The 18,911-nt window shown below is 45.3% G+C and overlaps 1 protein-coding gene across 2 annotated transcripts; it reads left to right on the plus strand.

Annotated features, from left to right (window-relative positions):
* The first annotated feature begins 558 nt into the window (after nt 1-558).
* Nucleotides 559-16,603, plus strand: LOC135248795 (transmembrane protease serine 6). 2 transcript variants are annotated; one of them, XM_064323728.1, is made up of 18 exons: nt 559-1,060; nt 1,655-1,787; nt 2,672-2,814; nt 2,980-3,047; nt 4,150-4,328; nt 4,837-4,878; nt 6,265-6,469; nt 7,805-7,941; nt 8,298-8,410; nt 8,958-9,067; nt 9,405-9,547; nt 9,813-9,911; nt 10,299-10,412; nt 10,778-10,894; nt 13,065-13,233; nt 14,066-14,337; nt 14,680-14,816; nt 15,696-16,603. In XM_064323728.1, the coding sequence occupies exons 1-18, from the start codon at nt 977-979 to the stop codon at nt 15,855-15,857; spliced, it is 2,427 nt and encodes an 808-aa protein (XP_064179798.1). In that variant the 5' UTR covers nt 559-976; the 3' UTR covers nt 15,858-16,603. The 2 variants fall into 2 exon arrangements, with proteins under 2 accessions (XP_064179798.1, XP_064179799.1); XM_064323729.1 differs by lacking the exon at nt 4,837-4,878.
* The last annotated feature ends 2,308 nt before the right edge of the window (nt 16,604-18,911 follow it).

The following is an 18,911-nucleotide window of genomic DNA, read 5'->3' on the forward strand; positions in this document are numbered from 1 at the left end:
ATAGAGAAAGTTCTCTATGTTCAAACTATATTTTCTACCGGTATAGTAGAAGACCACGAATTGTACTGGCAACCCAGACTGTTTTTTTCTTTTTTCTTTTTTAATGTAGTATTGCTATTGATCTCTAGATGGCAGTATAGAAAGAAAAAACAGCATCACAATTTACCAACGATAACGACATGACAATTTACAACAAATGACAATTAAGGGCTACAGAACTAAACGCCGCGCGTTTAAATAAGATGTATTTAAAATGAAACTTATTTGTCATTTTTTTTTAAGTGGCATAATTTGCGTAAAGTAGCCTACAGCAACTCTATGTCTCTAAGCAGCCTACAACTCCATTAATTTCCCACAAGAGGCCGTTATAACTTTTATCCACCATCATGATTTTGTTAACGGGATGGAATCAATTCCAGTCATTTTACTTCGAGGCACTGTGTGGCAACCGAGATTTTCTTCCTACCTACAGTCACGAGCAGTAGGCTAACCATCACGTGGGGGTACACCTGTAGGGATTTTACAGGCTTCGGTTCTGTCGTTAACGCCTTAATCCATGGTCTGTGGAAATAAGAGACAAAAATGATGCATATATGATGCATTATTTAGCTATAATTGTGCTACTTTAGGATAATCATCGTCATCTTCGACAGCGACAAGTAAAAGATCACCAACAGCGGCAATAATAATAATAATAATAATAATGAGTATTTTTCCGCATAAACACTGCGTTTTCAGGTTTTCTGGTTGACTTTTTCTGGCCGACACACGTTTATCGACGACGACCTTTGGATTTACAAATAAAGGGACTTTTCTCTCTCCCTTTGCACTAGATGCCGTTTCAGAGAGATGGCTGGACTTGGAATTATACACAATAAATAAACAACGATATAAATACGGGAAACTTGGACACTTCTAATGCAGGTGCTTTTATACTGTCGGAAATGAACGCTTCGGAAGCCGCTTCTTTTAAGTTATGGCGCTAGAGAATGGCACGGAGGGGTTGAATTGCAATTATTTGCGGACTGCGCCCACTCACATGAACCAGGAAGCCAATCACGTATGTATAAAAATATAAAACAAAAATAATACAAACTGACAGGAAGCGAGTATATTGGCGTTGCCGACCCGTGGGCACAGTACACAGCAGCGCAATGAGCACAATTACTCGTGTTTTGGACTTTGCTGTGATTTAGCCTAGGTGATTTATGGGTTTAGTTGTGTTCACAGCATAATTTAGAGATTATTCTAAGATTGGCGCTCCATTAATCTTGGCATTACGTCCGAAAAATAACTGTTTAACAGAGGATCTAAAATTTGAAACGTTCTATTTTATTAATTGTGTTCTTATAAAATACTATTCACTGCATTATATAATTGGGTGCCCATCATAGACTATCATTTTTATATCCATCATAAACAGAGCCCTGGTTGTTCAAGAGAATAGGCCTGAGTCAATAGCTGAACAACAATAGCTCATCATCATTATATTTGTCAAAGTGACTGCAGTAACGTTTTAAATCATGAACTCCTGGAGCCTGCCTTGCGGAAGAATACCTGTCATAGGACACCTGACGCAATGCTGATAAGCTTGACCGGATACGGCCTCCAGGCAGCCCAGTCTTTCGGTTCTGATATGAAATTCAATTTGCAGACGGAGCAAAATGTAGCAGGCCCTCCCCATCCTGGAAAGTTGGCGGGGCTTCCAAAGAGGCGTTTGGTCGTTCCCTCCATCATTATCCTACTCGTTCTGGCAGGAAGTGGTGCTCTAATCTGGTATTTTTTAGGTAAGCAAGCACTCAAATATTGATTTCCTCGCTAGTCCTTGTGCATTCTGTCCCATTCATACTTCTGGGTAATTTTTTGAGAAATCCAGGATCATTTGGGTCCAAAAGCAGTATTGTGCCCATTTTTCAAGCAAAGCCATCATTTTCCATTGACTCACTACCTTCTAATATGTTCCATGGTGCCAAATGGTCATTGTCAGAATTTGCCACATTAGAACCAGCAATGAGTCTAAAGTCCTGTCCCCTCAACATTCAACTTACAAGGGTCTGTTGCCCTGCAGGCTCAGCCATCTTTAACACTCTTCCACCTCATCTAAAATGAAGAAAGAATTTTAATTTCTTCACCACCCTGAGCAGTGTACTCGTATCTGACTATGGTAACTGGTAGTTCTGCTTCTGTGTAGGAACAGCTGAGAAGCTCTCAATGAGGAACACATTATCCAAAATTCACTTTTCCAAACAAATTTCAGATTTTGGAATTAAGCATGCTTTGTGAATTGTGACCGGATGGGCCCGTTTTCTTCTCCAGATAGGATGGCTGCTTTTCGTCTGTCATTTAATTTCCTGTAAGCAGCGATGTCCAGTCCCAGGCTCACAGATGCTGCAAAGAGCTCTGTTATGAGCTTGGTTCAGCTTGTTTTATTGGCCTGACAATGAAACATTTCTGTTGTCAAAGCATATTTCAACAAGCACTACAAGACTCTACATCACAACATATTATTATTATTATTAGTAGTAGTAGTAGTAGTAGTAGAAGTAGTAGTAGTCATGATAGTTGTCATTTAAAATATACAAATTAAAGCAATATTCTTAAAAAGAGATAAATTAAATAAATCAGAGTAACTGGGAATGTATGTGAGTGTCTCTCTCCGTCTGGGTCCCAGATTACAGAGTGTGGGTGCTGGAGCCCAGGGTGCAGCAGCAGTACTCTGCAATGGTGACGATCCTCAACAGAAACTTCAGCTCCCCGCTGGCCTCCCGCTCCAGCCTGGAGTTCAGAGCAGAGGCCAGGCTCCTGCAGGACATGGTGAGTCTCTCCCTCGTCACAACTGGGCATCTCTCACTCTGTGGCAGATCTCACCGAGAGGTACTCATACAGTACTGCAGGTGAACACATGTTTAGGGGCCTGAGGTTACTAGGAGTTTTGGACTCTTTGAAAGCTGTGTTCATCTCAGCCCTGTCTTTCCTCAGGTGAAGAAACTGGTGACATCATCTGATTTATCTCGATACTTCAACTCCACTACTGTCTTTGCATTTGGGTGAGTTAGAGCAGTTAATTTCCCATGTTTCTCCCATGTATCCCCCTCACTGCACCAGTCTCTATCCCCCTCACTGCACAAGTCTCTAATCCCCCTCACTGCATCAGTCTCTAATCCCCCTCACTGCACCAGTCTCTAATCCCCCTCACTGCATCAGTCTCTATCCCCTCACTGCACCAGTCTCTATCCCCCTCACTGCACAAGTCTCTAATCCCCCTCACTGCACAAGTCTCTAATCCCCCTCACTGCACCAATCTCTATCCCCCTCACTGCACCAGTCTCTATCTGTCAGGGTTTCGTGGGGGTTGGACCCAGGCGCAGACTTAAACACATGAAACTCAAGAGGTAAAGGAAAATAAAGACTTTACCACAAAAAAAGGCAAACATAAACAGGGAACAGAAAAGGCCACGATGGGCAAAAACACAAACTCCAAAATATCTAAGAACAGAAAACAAGAGGAACTCAAAACAGGGCAGAACACAGGCAGGCAGAGTACACAGGCAGAACCACACACATGAAATGGAAGCAGGACAAAAGCGGGCAGGTACATAAAGTCAGAAACAAACACAAGGAACCAGCACCCGAGTCAAGGGGGCAAAGAACTTAAATAGACAAGACACAGGTGAACTCAATACATAATCAAACGAGAGGGAGGGGATAATGAGAGGCAGGTGGGGACGATGATTAAATAACGAGACAGGTGAGAACAATGATAGAATAATTAAAACCAATAATACAATTAACACAGGGAGGGAGATCGAACTGAAACACAAAACTGAAGTGCCGCCATCTGGCAGCCCAACAAGGACAGACAGAGACAGAAACACAGAACCATGACACTATCCCTCTCACTGCATCAGCCTCTATCCCCTTCACTGCACAAGTCTCTATCCCCTTCACTGCATAAGTTTTCCTGCCTTATCTTCACTGTCAGTTTACATTACCAGTGTGTATCAGAATTATTTAGCTTGACTGTTTTCTATTGCTTCATATTTTTTTTAACTTTTCCTGTTTGTCTTTCCTTTATTTCATCTTTCTATTTCTCCATGATTTTCATTTCCCTATACGTAGCACCACTGTGACCAGTCTTTGTTTCCCCAGGGAGGGCAGCCTGGTTGCACACTTTTGGCTCATTCTGTCAGTGCCAAAGAGCCATGTTGAAAAGGTCACATTGGAGCAGGTCAGCGGAAGCCTGATTAGCCGTCTTCTGGCCTACAGTACAGGGAACACAGCCAGCTATCGGGGATATCTGTTATACCTTCCCTCGTTTTCCATTACAGGTGCGTAACCATGCAACTATGGCCACTTTAGCAAACAACACTGCTGGTCTCAGATGACGCTGTTATTGCTCACTATTACATCTTTTGCATCATTCTCTCATTAACATAGGTTGTTTTCGAGCTTTATTTTGTTCAGAGGTTGTTTTCGAGGTTTATTTTGTTCGGTTGGCTAGATCCGTTTAACTTCTTTTGTTTTCATAAATGGGCATGCAATGCAAATTGTCCTTAGTGTTATGTCGATAATTCGGTATATTGTGTTGCGAGTGAACTGGGCTTTCTTTTGACTGGTCACAAGAACAAGCTATTTAACAATCTGTGACTCATTCAGTAGATATTTCTCTCTATAAGAGCAAATCCTGTTCACGTTGCATTTATATAAACTGAGCAATTAAGGTACGACGCATTGCAAGAATAAACATCAAAGCCATTCAAGCCTTTCCACTTTATTTGTTATTTTATTATTTTGTTTGTTTAGCATGTTCATATTTAATATTTTCTTCTTTTGCAGAAAATGACCACAAAGTTATAGAGCTTTTGAAAGCTTCATTTGGTATGAGTTCCACTTTCCTCTCAGTTTTTTCTGTTTCGTTTTACTCCATAGTTATCATTTCTGTTTTCTGGTATAACTGATTGCAGATGACAAAACATTAACTCCCCCAAATTTTTATTCATGGGAACATTGTGCATAAACTCAGGTCAGTTGTACTGATTAATCCTGCATGGCATAGAGACTCCTGCAGTGGGGTACAGGCTAATCCTGCAGTGGGGTACAGGCTAATCGTTCAGTGGTGTGTAGACTAATAATTAAACCTTAAGTAGTGTATAGGCTAATCACTAGTCCTTCAGTGGATTAGTGATCAGTTTAACAAATCCTCCAGTGGACTATTCCTGCTTTAGTTTACAGACCAATCCATCCAGTCTGTGATGAGTTCCATTCTACAAAAGCAGCTTCTCTCTCCTCTGTTCATATCCTGCTCGACTTCTCTGCAGCATTTAACATGGTTGCCCACTAACTCCTGCTGTCTTCACTGACTACATTTGGCATTTGTGGCACAGCTCCCAACTGGTTTAGTTAGCTTCTTACTTCGACTTCGACTGACTCCTCCCAGGTTGCATGGGGAAAGGGACTTTGGGCCTCCTGCTTGGAGAGCTCAGGTGTCCCCTAAGGCTCTTTTCTCTCCTTACCAAGTCTCTTGGCTCTGTCGTCTCTTCCCATGACTTGGCTTATGCCTGTGTTGATGCACACAACTTCTTTGCTCCATTCTCCCCTCTGGATACGTGGGTCTTGGCATGCTGGTTCTTCATGAACAACATTCAGAGTATCCACCCCTTCCTCAATACCTATTATGTAGCCCAGTATGTAGCCCAAGCACTTGTCATCTCCCTCTTGAACTACTGCAACTCCCTCTTGCACTCTGCAGATCACCCAGAATGCTGGTCTTCATTTGGTCTGTAACTTCCCCAGACTCAGCCATGTCACTTCCTTTTTCGTCTTCCTCCACATATATCAGCTCGCATCCAATTCAAAACCTTGGTACTAACCTTGGTGCTAGCATGTCGGGCAGCTAAAGGGACAACTCTATTGTATTTTCAAAATATCATTAGACCCCAGACCCCAGACCCCTACCAGATCTCTCCATTCTGCTCCATTCTACTCTGCATGCCATGCACCTCGCCCTCCCCCTCTCCCCCTTCCCTGACAGACCTGCGTACCTTTGTGTAGAGGCTAAGCACTAATCCTTCAGTGGTTTACAGGCTAATCCTACAATTCTGTGCAGATTAAACCAGCAGTGGAGTACTAATGATCGTGCAGTGGTGTTGAGACTAATCAATAATCCTTCAGTGGTTCACAGACTAATAGTGCATTGGTGTATTGTACCTTGTATTAGAACATTGGCGTGCTTCTCAATGACCATACTCCTTCACCCTCTCAAAGACTGTTACAGGTACCATGCTGTGACGTCCAGTTCCCCTGTGGCCCTCAGGGGCCCAAACACCCAGCAGTCTTCCTGTATCTGGCACCTGAAGGCCCCACTGGGCTCCCAACTGGAGCTGAAGATGGAGTGGCTGCTGCCAGAATGCCGAGACCGCCTGGCAGTGTATGACTCCGTAGTCCCGACAGATTCCCACCTCATAACCTCGTGAGTGTTCCATTTCTACTGTTCTGCATCATGACCTCCTGAGCGTTCCATTTCTACTGTTCTGCATCATGACCTCCTGAGCGTTCCATTTCTACTGTTCCATCTCATAACCTCATGAAAGTTCCATTTCTACTGTTCCGCCTCATAACCTTGCGAGTGTCACCATACTGCACACGTATCACAGCCTTGTCAGTGTCCCCAGAGTGCACACATATCATAACCTTCGTGAATGACCCGATGATGTGCACATATTATTACCTTGTGAATATCCCCATACTGCATACACATCATAACCTTGTGAATGTCCTCAAATTGCTCTCTGTCTCTCTGTCTCATGCGTTGTCAGCATACTCCCTGGCAATTTACAGTTCCTAAGTGCCTCCTGTCTGACACCCTGTTGAATAACTTTGGAATTCTAGCCTTTTTGTGTGCTGCTTGAGCAGTAGTTCCTTCTAACAGGTGGCTGGTTTTACTGATACTATGTAGATAGGGGGCACATTGTGCTCTGAAGGATAACAGCCTCGGAAACACTTGAAATATCAAAGCACCCACGGATGTGAAAGCAGCTTCATGGCATAATACCTTCAAACAGGAACCAAAAGCTATTGTCTGTGACATGTGCGTCAGCATGCGCTGTCTGAACTATTAGAATATGAAGATCTACCCCCTCATTTGGTACGCAAAACCACCAGTTAGTACTGTAATGACTGACTACACATTCTGCACTGTGTGTGGATGCTACCAAGGTTCCACAAAACCTTTAAAGAGGCTTCAAGGTTCACTCTCTTTACGTAACTGAAACTGTCCTGATTTCATATGGGTTACTTTTTAAGGATGTTTCAAAATCAGTTATACATCCAATGTATCCCTCAAGAGTTGATTGCTTTATCCTCTGACAATTTATTATGCAGTCTGTCCTAACTAGTTAAAACCCGTTTTACATTACAGTGGTGATAAAGTACATTTTACAGTGATAAAGTACGTGGATACTCTGTAAGGGTTTCATTAAGTAATAAACTCTTGAAATTTTACTGTCTTGTCATCTTTCTCACCTTTATTTTCTCTGCTTGGTAGTTCAGCTCAGTTCACTTTTCCCATTTTCACCATCAGCCGTTAGTCTAAATTACAGCGAAAGGTGGAGATTCTGCACAGGATCATTACCTCATAATCCAGCTGTGTGTCACGTCCAGGGACAGTAGAGAAGCCTGGGCCTCTCTGTTCAGTGGCACTGCGCAACTTGGAACATCTACGACCCACTTTTAACCCTACACGTGCTTTCTCTCTGTTTCTTTCTCTCACTATCTGTCTCTCTCTCTCTCTCCGTCTTTCTCCTAGTCTGTATGGGTGCAGTAGACATGAGCAGGTGGTGAGGATGCTCTCGTCAGGGGAGTGGATGACAGTGCTGTGGAAGCAGGGCCTGTACAACTACAAGGACCCGTTCTCCCTCTCCGCCCAGGCCTGGCCCTCTCACGGTAAGACCCTTGGACCGGCTCGTGGTTAACCTTAGAAATGCAGCGCTGCCTGTTATTCATACGTTTTGTTCTGAGATTCTGAGATTGGTCTCTCACATTTAATGTCTATAGTTTATCTGAATTTATAAAACCCATTGGGGCAAGAACTGTGGATGGGGGCTTTGCCATCCTGAGAAACCTTTCTCTGCAGAAAAATTTGAGATGGGGTGAAGATGACAACTCAGTATCATTAAGGTCATTATTCACTGATGAAAACTTCACTATGGGACACTGCTTTTGTTCAATTTATGTACAGGGAACGGTGTTGGCGATCATATTGTTAGGTCCTTATCCCCCCCCCCCCCTCTTTCTCACAGTGTGCTCGTCCGTTTTCGACCTGCAGCCAGTCCTGGGGGTCCAGGGCAGCTTCCACACTCCCTTCTACCCCAGTTACTACCCTCCTGACACAAACTGCTCCTGGCACTTCAATGTAAGCTTTCAATCGTATCACCTATCTGCACAGATATATAGCCATGCATTCCACGGTTAACTTACTAAACTCAGGAAAGAGTTGGGAGTTGAACCGAGCAACATTCTGTGTCCTCATCTTTGAGCAAGGAATTAATTCAGTAATACAAACATGCAAATGGTTCAGTGGATGACTAAAATGAATGTAGCATATTGGGCGGAAGCAGAAATCTGCAGCACTTACAGTATATTCATTACCAGAATGGAATATATTATATTTATATTACAACTTGGCTTGGGCTAAGACAGCTGTGCTTTGTGACATGACAGAAATGACATCTGCCATTGTCTGTCTGTCTACAATTTACAACTTGGTATTCAGCAGAAGCACTTGTCCAGAGTGACTTAGTACAGCATCAGGTTAGAACATTCAACACTGGCAGAGTCAGTGATTAACCTCAACGTGCCATGAAAGCAGTAAGCGCATTGACTGACAGTAAGGTAAGTGCACTGACAGTAAGATACGGTGTGTCTCTGTCTGTCTCTCTGTCTGTCTGCCTGTGCTCCAGGTGCCCTCCACGGAATATGGACTGATGCTGGAGTTTGAAGGTTATGAGCTGAGCAGGGCCAACTACAACCAGGCCTGTACGCAGGGCCAGTGGGTGATACAGAACCGCAGGTGAGCGGGCCCAGGTTCCAGACAGCTGCAGCTGGACTGAGACTCTGCTGCCTGAGATTCTGCTTAGTCTGGCACATTGTTCATGCTGCTTTGTCAGTGCTGCATTGTCTGTCGGTTTGGATTGAGCAGTGAACAACACAAAGAAAGCTGCCAGCTTCTAGAGCTTTGAGTTTGTGTTTATCTCTGTGTTTTGCGTAATAAGCTCACAACCACAGTCTCCAGCTGTAATTTTATTGTTAGCCTATAGCAAGCCTTATTATTTACAAATAAATGTACGTTTTATTGATTTTTTGTTTTTTCATTTGACTTCCCAGCATCCCTCTTGTCTTTTCCCTAGGCTTTGTGGGACTCGGAATGTCCAGCCATATGCCGAGCGCCTCTACTTTCTGTCCAACTCCACCAGCGTCACCATGACATCAGAGGTGTCCCTCACAGGCCCTGGGCTTCAGGTCCACTTCAGCCTCTTCAACCAATCAGATCGTGAGTCTACCCTCCTTCATTAGGCCAGTCTCAACCTTCAACCAATCAGATCATGAGTCCACCCTTTCCTCATTAGGCCACAGTCTCAACCTTCAACCAATCAGATCGTGAGTCCACCCTTCCTCCTCTAGTCAGTCTCACTGCTTAACCAATCAGAGTGTGAGTCTGCCCTCCCTCTTTTTCCTTGGCCTTGGTACACACATGTGTGACTTGCCCACTGAGTCGAATAGGAGTAAAATTGGGCTGCTCCTGTTCTGTGTTTCAGCCTGTCCCAGACAGTTCCTCTGCACTGTCAACGGGCTGTGCGTCCCAGCGTGTGATGGTATCAAGGACTGCCCCAACGGCTTGGACGAGAGGAACTGCGGTAAGATGGAGGCCGCTCATGAAGAGAAGTAGGTTTTATATAGTTATCTCTACAGATGTGACAGGCACATAGCTCACCTGAGTTCCCTGGCTTCATCCTCATATCCTCTCCATGGTGAATCAGGCTTCTCTGAGATCACTGCGTTGCAGTGGTATCTGTGAATTATTACTTTGGTATCTACAGGCTTTCCATTCCTTTGCTTTTTCAGATGGGTGTGCAGCGCTGATGATTAAGCCCATGTATGTAGTGGTATCAGAGCCACAGAACCATGTCTTGAGGTGCCAGAAAAAACAATGAGTGATTTTAGCCATTTAGACTGGTGCGTGTCTCTAGTGTCCAAGTGTCTCTAGCTAGCGGTTACAGACGGTATATGGCTCTGTTTCACAGTGTGTGTTGCCCAGTACCAGTGTCCAGAGGACAGCCAGTGTGTGGACTATTTCAAAGTGTGCGATCACCATGCGGACTGTGAGCAGGGCATGGATGAGGAGAACTGCACTGAAGGTACCTCGACCCCAACCCAGCCTCTGCAATGGGCATTCCACATGGGGTCCACGATTAGCTGTGCACAGTGACTTTCATTTAGAATGAACTGAAAGCATTGACACTAACATGATGCATTCCTATTGCTTGTGTGTTTGTTTGTGTGCGTATGCATGCTTTTATGTGTGTGTGTGTGCGTGTGTGTGTGTGAGTGTATGTGTGTGTGTGTGTGTGTGCATGCATGTGTGTGTGTGTGTGTGTGTGTGTTTGTGTGTGTGCATGTGTGTGTGCATGTGTGTGTGTGTGTGTGCGCTTGTGTGTGTGTGTGTGCATGTGTGTGTGTGTGTGTGTGCTTGTGTGTGTGTGTGTGCCTTGCATTTGCCCAGGTGTGGAGTGCACTGAGATGACCTACGTCTGTGCTGACGGGACTTGCATCAAGAAGCCAAATCCAGAGTGTGACCTCGTCACCGACTGCCCTGACGCGTCTGACGAGAAGCAATGCAGTGAGTCACTAAAACAGCTGTGTTCAGTACCCCAGAACTGCACTCACACCTCACTGAGTTACAGCATGTCACCTAGTGTTAGAATCCACAGCTGTGTTCAGTACCCCAGAACTGCACTCACACCTCACTGAGTTACAGCATGTCAACTAGTGTTAGAATCCACAGCTGTGTTCAGTACCCCAAAACTGCACTCACCCCTCACTGAGTTACAGCATGTCACCTAGTGTTAGAATCCACAGCTGTGTTCAGTACCCCAGAACTGCACTCACACCCCACTGAGTTACAGCATGTCACCTAGTGTTAGAATCCACAGCTGTGTTCAGTACCCCAGAACTGCACTCACACCCCACTGAGTTACAGCATGTCACCTAGTGTTAGAATCCACAGCTGTGTTCAGTACCCCAGAACTGCACTCACACCTCACTGAGTTACAGCATGTCACCTAGTGTTAGAATCAACAGCTTTGTTCAGTACCCCAGAACTGCACCTACACACTGCCCAGAACTGTGAGAATGAACTTTTCATAACAGAATTTAATTTTCTGTGATATAAAACAAAAATAAAGTTGACATTGAAAGTGACAAACAATTTAATTAACTGACATTATTACTGGTGCACATTAATCATCTCCAGCTGTGCTCACCTAATGCAGTGCTGTGCGCTGAGGTGCAGAACATTATGTAGCTGTATGAGGAAGTCAGATCTGACTGGGCTTACGGGGATACGCTGCAGTAGAGCACAGTGCAGGACTTATTGGGGCTGTTCTCAGGAGGACACAAGGCTTCCAGGGATATGCCTAAAAACACTAAGAGAGAGGTCAGTGTGTATGACGTCAGTAAATGAGAAAGAGGGACCAAGTGTCTGATGTCAGTAAATGAGAGAGAGTACAGAGGGATCAGTGTGTGCTGTGAGTAACGGAGAGAGGGAAGGGTCAGTGTATGGTGTCGGTAGATGAGAGAGAGTACAGAGGGATCAGTGTGTGCTGTGAGTAACAGAGAGAGGGAAGGGTCAGTGTATGGTGTTGGTAAATGAGAGAGAGTACAGAGGGATTGTGTGTGCTGTCAATAACAGAGAGAGGGAAGGGTCAGTGTATGGTGTCAGTAAATGAGAGAGACAGAATACAGAGGGATCAGTGTGTGCTGTCAGTAACAGAGAGAGAAGGGTCAGTGTATGGTGTCAGTAAATGAGAGAGTACAGAGGGATCAGTGTGTGCTGTCAATAACAGAGAGAGGGAAGGGTCAGTGTATGGTGTCAGTAAATGAGAGAGAGTACAAAGGAATCAGTGTGTGTTGTCAGTAACAGAGAGAGAAGGGTCAGTGTATGGTGTCGGTAAATGAGAGAGACAGAATACAGAGGGATCAGTGTGTGCTGTCAGTAACAGAGAGAGAAGGGTCAGTGTATGGTGTCAGTGAATGAGAGAGTACAGAGGGATCAGTGTGTGTTGTCAGTAACAGAGAGAGAAGGGTCAGTGTATGGTGTCAGTAAATGAGAGAGACGGAATACAGAGGGATCAGTGTGTGCTGTCAGTAACAGAGAGAGAAGGGTCAGTGTATGGTGTCAGTAAATGAGAGAGACAGAATACAGAGGGATCAGTGTGTGCTGTCAGTAACAGAGAGAGAAGGGTCAGTGTATGGTGTCAGTAAATGAGAGAGTACAGAGGGATCAGTGTGTGCTGTCAGTAACAGAGAGAGGGAAGGGTCAGTGTATGGTGTCAGTAAATGAGAGAGACAGAATACAGAGGGATCAGTGTGTGCTGTCAGTAACAGAGAGAGAAGGGTCAGTGTATGGTGTCAGTAAATGAGAGAGTACAGAGGGATCAGTGTGTGCTGTCAGTAACAGAGAGAGGGAAGGGTCAGTGTATGGTGTCAGTAAATGAGAGAGACAGAATACAGAGGGATCAGTGTGTGCTGTCAGTAACAGAGAGAGAAGGGTCAGTGTATGGTGTCAGTAAATGAGAGAGTACAAAGGATCAGTGTGTGCTGTCAGTAACAGAGAGAGAAGGGTCAGTGTATGGTGTCAGTAAATGAGAGAGACAGATTACAGAGGGATCAGTGTGTGCTGTCAGTAACAGAGAGAGAAGGGTCAGTGTATGGTGTCAGTAAATGAGAGAGTACAGGGGGGTCAGTGTGTGCCGTCAGTAGCTGAGAGCAGTGTGTGCTCTGTCCCTCAGACTGTGGGCTGCGTCAGTTCTCCAGCCGTATTGTGGGCGGGCTGGACGCCTCCGAGGGGGAGTGGCCGTGGCAGGCCAGCCTGCAGGTCAGCGGCCGGCACATCTGCGGAGGGGCGCTCATCTCCAGCCAGTGGTTGATCTCGGCGGCTCACTGTTTCTATGACGACCGGTAAGGAGGCTGCCCCCCCTGCCCCCCCGCGCGCGCGGTCCCGCGGCTGCCTGGCAGCTGCTGTATCAGTCAGCGCCAGAGGCTCTGAGTGAGAGAACAGGATCTCCCACCAGGAGGCGCGGATCCCCGCTCTCATACAGCTCTGTCCTCTCAGGTGCCGTTTATGTGTAACAGCCAGACGTCCCACCAGGGCACCTCTCCCTTCGCAAAGCACAGCTGCTCACATACTGTCTCTCTGCCATTGTTTCTGACTGGAAAAAAAAAACTCTTATTGGCATCACGTCTCAGCAAGGGCCCTGGACATGAGCTCTGTCAGTAGAAGGAGGGTCGGACATAAATGGAAATTAGGTAATAAGGTAAATTCCGTACAGACATTTGGAAGAATTTTTTTCACGCATAGAGTAGTCAATGTGTGGAATAGCCTGCCAGGTCACATAGCAGAGGCAGAAACTCTGGGGATTTTCAAGACCAGGCTTGATACTGTGCTAGACACTGTCTAGTTTGTTGGTAATCAGAGCACTAGGTACAGTTTAGTCAGGTAAATGGCAAGCATTGTTGGGCTGAATGGCCTGTTCTTGTCATTATGTCATGTCATGTTATGTTTTATGTCATGTCATGTCATGTCATGTCATGTCATGTTATGTTATGTTATGTTATGTTATGCTATGCTATGCTATGCTATTCTATGCTATGCTATGCTATGTTACAAACAGTACTGGGGTCACAGCATTCAGAAAGCAGAGGGAAATAAAGCGTCTCTGCTGCGCTCTGGGTTCTGAGTTTGAGCTCGATCCCCAGACGTTGCGTCAGGATTCCCACCCTGTCTCCCCAGGCTCTTCTCTCCCAAGCTGTGGACCGTCTACCTGGGCAAGCTGTGGCTGAACCGCACCAGCCAGACGGAGGAGGCCATCAGGGTGGCGGAGATCCACATGCACCCTTACTACGACGACGACACCCACGACTACGACCTGGTGCTGCTCAGGCTGGAGCGGCCCGTCTCGGCCGGGACCCTGGCCCAGCCCGCCTGTCTCCCGTCCCCCACCCACCTGCTGGAGCCCGGGCTGCTCTGCTGGGTGACGGGCTGGGGGGCGCTGAAGGAGGGGGGTAAGAGGGCTCCGGGTCTCGGTCAGGATGGGCGGGGTTTTGCGATTCCGTCCGTGGCAGAAACAAGAGACGCCTGACGAGGCGCGGGCCATCGTAGAGAAGAAACAAATTTTAAACGTCGTACGCACTTGGCGACTTCAGAACTACAAAACAAAAACATTTTTAGTGTGCTAAATACAGAAAGCGCGGTAGCAAATGTACACATTGTAAACAGAGTTCATAAGCAAATGTGTCAGACACTCACAGGCGACATCAGAGCGTTTTTAAAATCCCGTAGTGTGCGTAACCCCAGCAGCCGGGGTGTTGGGTGTCTGATCCGTTAACCTCGCGTCTCCCACTCAGGCTCCAGCAGCAACGTCCTGCAGAAAGTGACTGTGCCGCTCATCAGCGAGGACGTCTGCAACAGGTCCTACGGCTACAGGATCACTCCCAGAATGCTGTGCGCCGGCTTTCACGACGGGGGCAAAGACGCGTGCCAGGTGAGGGGGGGGTTTGGCAGGCCGATCCTTCTCTGTTCGAGCGTTTGGGAGAACCTTCCTGGGTCCACTGAAATGGATGATATTATTTATAATGTGGCGTATTGTAGTATAATGTCAATATGAGCCATGTTTCTCCTTCGGTTGCTCATTGCTGTACACAGTCGCAGTGATGCAGTGCTGAAACTCTGACTTTATAAATAAAGTTTGATTGATTGATTGATTGATTGACATGTACAAAAAAAAAACACATTTACGCTGCAGTAAAAAATTCAATAGAAAGAGTACATTGTTCAGTAAAATTCATTTTGTGTTGGTCTACAGCCATAAGCTCACTTTGGTCTATAACATATTGGATTCATTACAAAAGTAACATTTACAATATTTACATTTATGTCTGCACAATTTGTTTTTAGAGAAGCTTGCATGATTGTGTGTGTGAGCTTACAACAGTAGCTACTGCAAAACGGACATCTCAAAACTCAGGCATCCTTGTGTTAATCATGGTTTTGGCAGTAGTTTTCTGTTTCCGTTGAGTACTACAGACAGGGAGTGCTCCATTAAAAGTTGAATTGGTCTCATGAGCCAGGTTTTATTACTTTTCCAATATACATTTTCAGCACTATAAATGAGGTAGGATTCTAGTTGTAGCACTTGCTGTCTTCGTGTGTAGTTTCCTATGGCTCCATAGATTAACTTGAATTTGTTCTGTTGTGCGTGCGTTAGTGTGTTTGTGTGTTTGCATGCATGCGTGTGTGTGTGTGTGTGTGCATGTGTGTGTGTGTGTCTGTCTGTCTGTCTGTCCTGCTGCACCCCTCACTCCTCTGACTTCCTGCATCCTGTCTCACTCTGTGCATGTCTGTCCGTGTCTCTGTGTTTCAGGGGGACTCGGGGGGGCCCCTGGTGTGTCAGGAGGCCTCTGGTCGCTGGTTCCTGGCGGGCGTGGTCAGCTGGGGCATAGGCTGCGGCCGGCCCAACTACTACGGGGTGTACACCCGCATCACCAAACTGACCGGCTGGATCCAGGAACGCACCTCCTCCTGAGGGTGGGGGGGGGGGGAGCGCCACTGTGCTCCCCAGCCCAGGCCCAGGGGGGCTGTCCTGTGTGGAGGCTGCAGGAGAGCAGCTCTCTCAGCCCAGGCTGCTTCTCCCCTTAGTGACTAATCACGCTGCTGTGTACAGGGCTGTGTGGATCCCTGGCTGATGTATGCACATAAACACACACACAGGTGCACACACACACACACACACACACACACACACACACACACACACACACACACACACACACTCACACACGCACACAGACACACACACTCACACACGCACACAGACACACACACACACAGGTGCAGGTGTGACAGTTAGTAACACCAGCTGCTTGATGCTGAATAAAACCTAAATGACTTTAAATAACTGCAGTTTCCACCCACAGCTTTTCTCATTTTCTGAGAAAAGAAACTGATGTGTTGGTGAAATTACCTCTTTCTGATTTTTTCTTCACCCAACTCTCATGAAACACATCATAAATTTAAAAAACATTTTTAATGTATTTTTTTAGATGGGTCTCAACTCGGTTATTATCCCATTTGTACAGTTTTAAAATGTGATTCCAATAATTTAATTCTGGGCTAGACTGTTAGACAGGCAGACTGGGGGTACCATCTGGAAAAAATAAAATGAAATCAGACTGTTTCTTGGAAGGTCCCTGAGAATGTACTTAAATAAGCAAATGTTAATGTCGACTGTAATACAACCTGAACCACTCAATAAAATATTTACTTTAAAAATGCTTTTGTGTTTTTAATATGAAGAACATTTAAGGAAAGGAAAGGACTAAACAATATAATATGAGCTTTGAGTAGATTATGGGGGCAAATTTATTTTTTTCACTTGGCATCAGCTGTGACCGCAGAAAGAACCAAAACTACGCCATTGAACAGGCTGTAACTCCGGACCAAGAGCAAAAATGGGTTTATGTCAGCTAACCAAAGATGAGAGTAAAGATCTGAAGCCCGTCAGTCTGAACAGCGTGTCAGTGACCCACTCTAACCTGGACTTATCAGCTTCAGACTTACTGGCGCTGCTGAGTAAACACACATAAGGAGTCTGCCAGTGAGTTTTAATGGAAATACTGCCACCATGTGGAATCTCTTATAATAGCAATAGATTTGGCAAGTAATTCTACTTGTCTGTGGTAATTATAAAAATAATAATAGTGGCAATGAAAAGTTCATGATATAACTTTAAAAATTAATTTTGAATTATAATTCAGTGACAGTGAATGTGATTAAGTAAATGTTGCATTTTGGCTTATTTTTTATTTGATGATTTTCTTAATCATAAAATGTCTATGATTCCAACAATATTTAAGTATGCTTCTACTAATGAGCTTTAATGGATTCATAAAATATGATTTAATGCAAAAATATGAAGGAAACCTCACTTTTTTGATGAAGTAGAAAGTGTATTTTGGATGAAGGAACACCCTCCCTGTGTTTTGTATGAAGGGGAAAACTCCATGTGTTTTGGATTGAGGGGGAACCTCCCTGTGTTTTGGATGAAGAGGAAATCTCCCTGTATTTTGGATGAAGGGGATAACTCCATGTGTTTTAGATTAAAGGGAAACCTCCCAGTGTTTTGGATGAAGGGGAAACCTCCATGTGTTTTGGATGAAGGAGAAACATCCCTGTGATTTGGATGAAGGGGAAACATCTCTGTGTTTTAGATGAAGGGGAAACCTCCCCACATTGGGAGTGAGGGGGAAACCTCCCTGTGTTTTGGATGAAGGAGAAACATCCCTGTGTTTGGATGAAGGGGAAATCACCCTGCATTTTCGATGAAGGGGAAACCTCCCAGTGTTTTGGATAAATGGGGAGCCTCCCTGTGTTTTGGATGATGGGGATGTCTTCCTGTAATGTGAATAAAGGGGAAACCTCCCTGTGTTTTGAATGAAGGGGAAACTGTCATGTGTTTTGGATGAAGGGGAAAACTCCATGTGTTTTGGATTAAAGAGAAACCTCCCTGTGTTTTAGATGAAGGGGAAACCTCCCCACATTGGGGATGAAGGGGAAACCGCCCTGTGTTTTGGATGAAGGAGAAATGTCCCTGTATTTAGATTAAGAGGAAATCACCATGCATTGTGGATGAAGGGGAAACCTCCCATTGTTTTGGATGAATGGGAAACCTCCCTGTGTTTTGGATGAAGAGGAAAACTCCATGTATTGTGAATAAAGGGAAAACCTCCCTGTGTTTTGAATGAAGGGAACATCGCCATGTGTTTTGGATGAAATGGAAACCTCCCTGTGTTTTGGATGAAGGGAAATCTCCCTGTGTTTTAGATGAAGGGAAAACCGCCCTGTGTTTTGGAGGAAGGAGAAACCTTCCTGTGTTTTGGATGAAGGGGAAACCTCTCTATGTTTTGGATGAAGGGAAACCTCCCCACATTTTGGATGAAGGGGAAATCTCCCTGTTTTTTGGATGAAGGGGAAACCTCCCTGTGTTTTGGATGAAGGGGAAACCTCCCTGTGTTTTGAATGAAGGGGAAACCTCCCTGTGTTTTGGATGAAGGACTTGTGTTTATGTGGCACCTGCAGCTCCAGCTGCGGCTGGAAGCCCCAGAGGCTGCGGGCTGTTTGTGCAGCAGTTGGCACCCGCCCTCTAAGTCAGGCTGATCGCCGCTTACTCCTGCCGGCTCTTGCCGTGCATAAACACGGTAATTGGTCTCCCCTGAGTTCCCCCTTCTTGCTGTGCAGTCTTATTTGTGGAAGGCTTCGGGTAACACAAATACCCTCAGCAGGCAACCAGCTGACTTTCGTTTAACATGCGGAAAATTACCTGAATTTTGAGGTCTGCAATTAGGTGAGCTAACCAAGCCAGTTAATGTCAATGATTGTTGAAATTTAATGGATAACTGGAGTTACCTTTCTTCCATAGATTAGTCGTCAGACCATGAGCCATAACATCATTATCGTCAATACATGCCCTTGCTAATCCTGAACCCTCAGCCATTGCCACAGTCACATTCTCAGTGCACTCTTACAAAACAGAGCAATAGCTTAACTCAAAGAGTTATTTGGAATAGCACAAAGCACGTGC

The sequence above is a fragment of the Anguilla rostrata genome, chromosome 2 (assembly GCF_018555375.3).
Source record: "Anguilla rostrata isolate EN2019 chromosome 2, ASM1855537v3, whole genome shotgun sequence".
Classification (NCBI taxonomy): domain Eukaryota; kingdom Metazoa; phylum Chordata; class Actinopteri; order Anguilliformes; family Anguillidae; genus Anguilla; species Anguilla rostrata.

What these genes read in the sequence shown, in the direction of transcription:
- LOC135248795 (XM_064323728.1), top strand. Translation starts at nt 977, where the DNA reads ATGGCGCTAGAGAATGGCACGGAGGGGTTGAATTGCAATTATTTGCGG. An exon ending in TGGGTGATACAGAACCGCAG is followed by an intron (nt 9,068 to 9,404) that starts GTGAGCGGGCCC and finishes TCTTTTCCCTAG; the next exon opens with GCTTTGTGGGACTCGGAATG. An exon ending in TGAGGAGAACTGCACTGAAG is followed by an intron (nt 10,413 to 10,777) that starts GTACCTCGACCC and finishes GCATTTGCCCAG; the next exon opens with GTGTGGAGTGCACTGAGATG.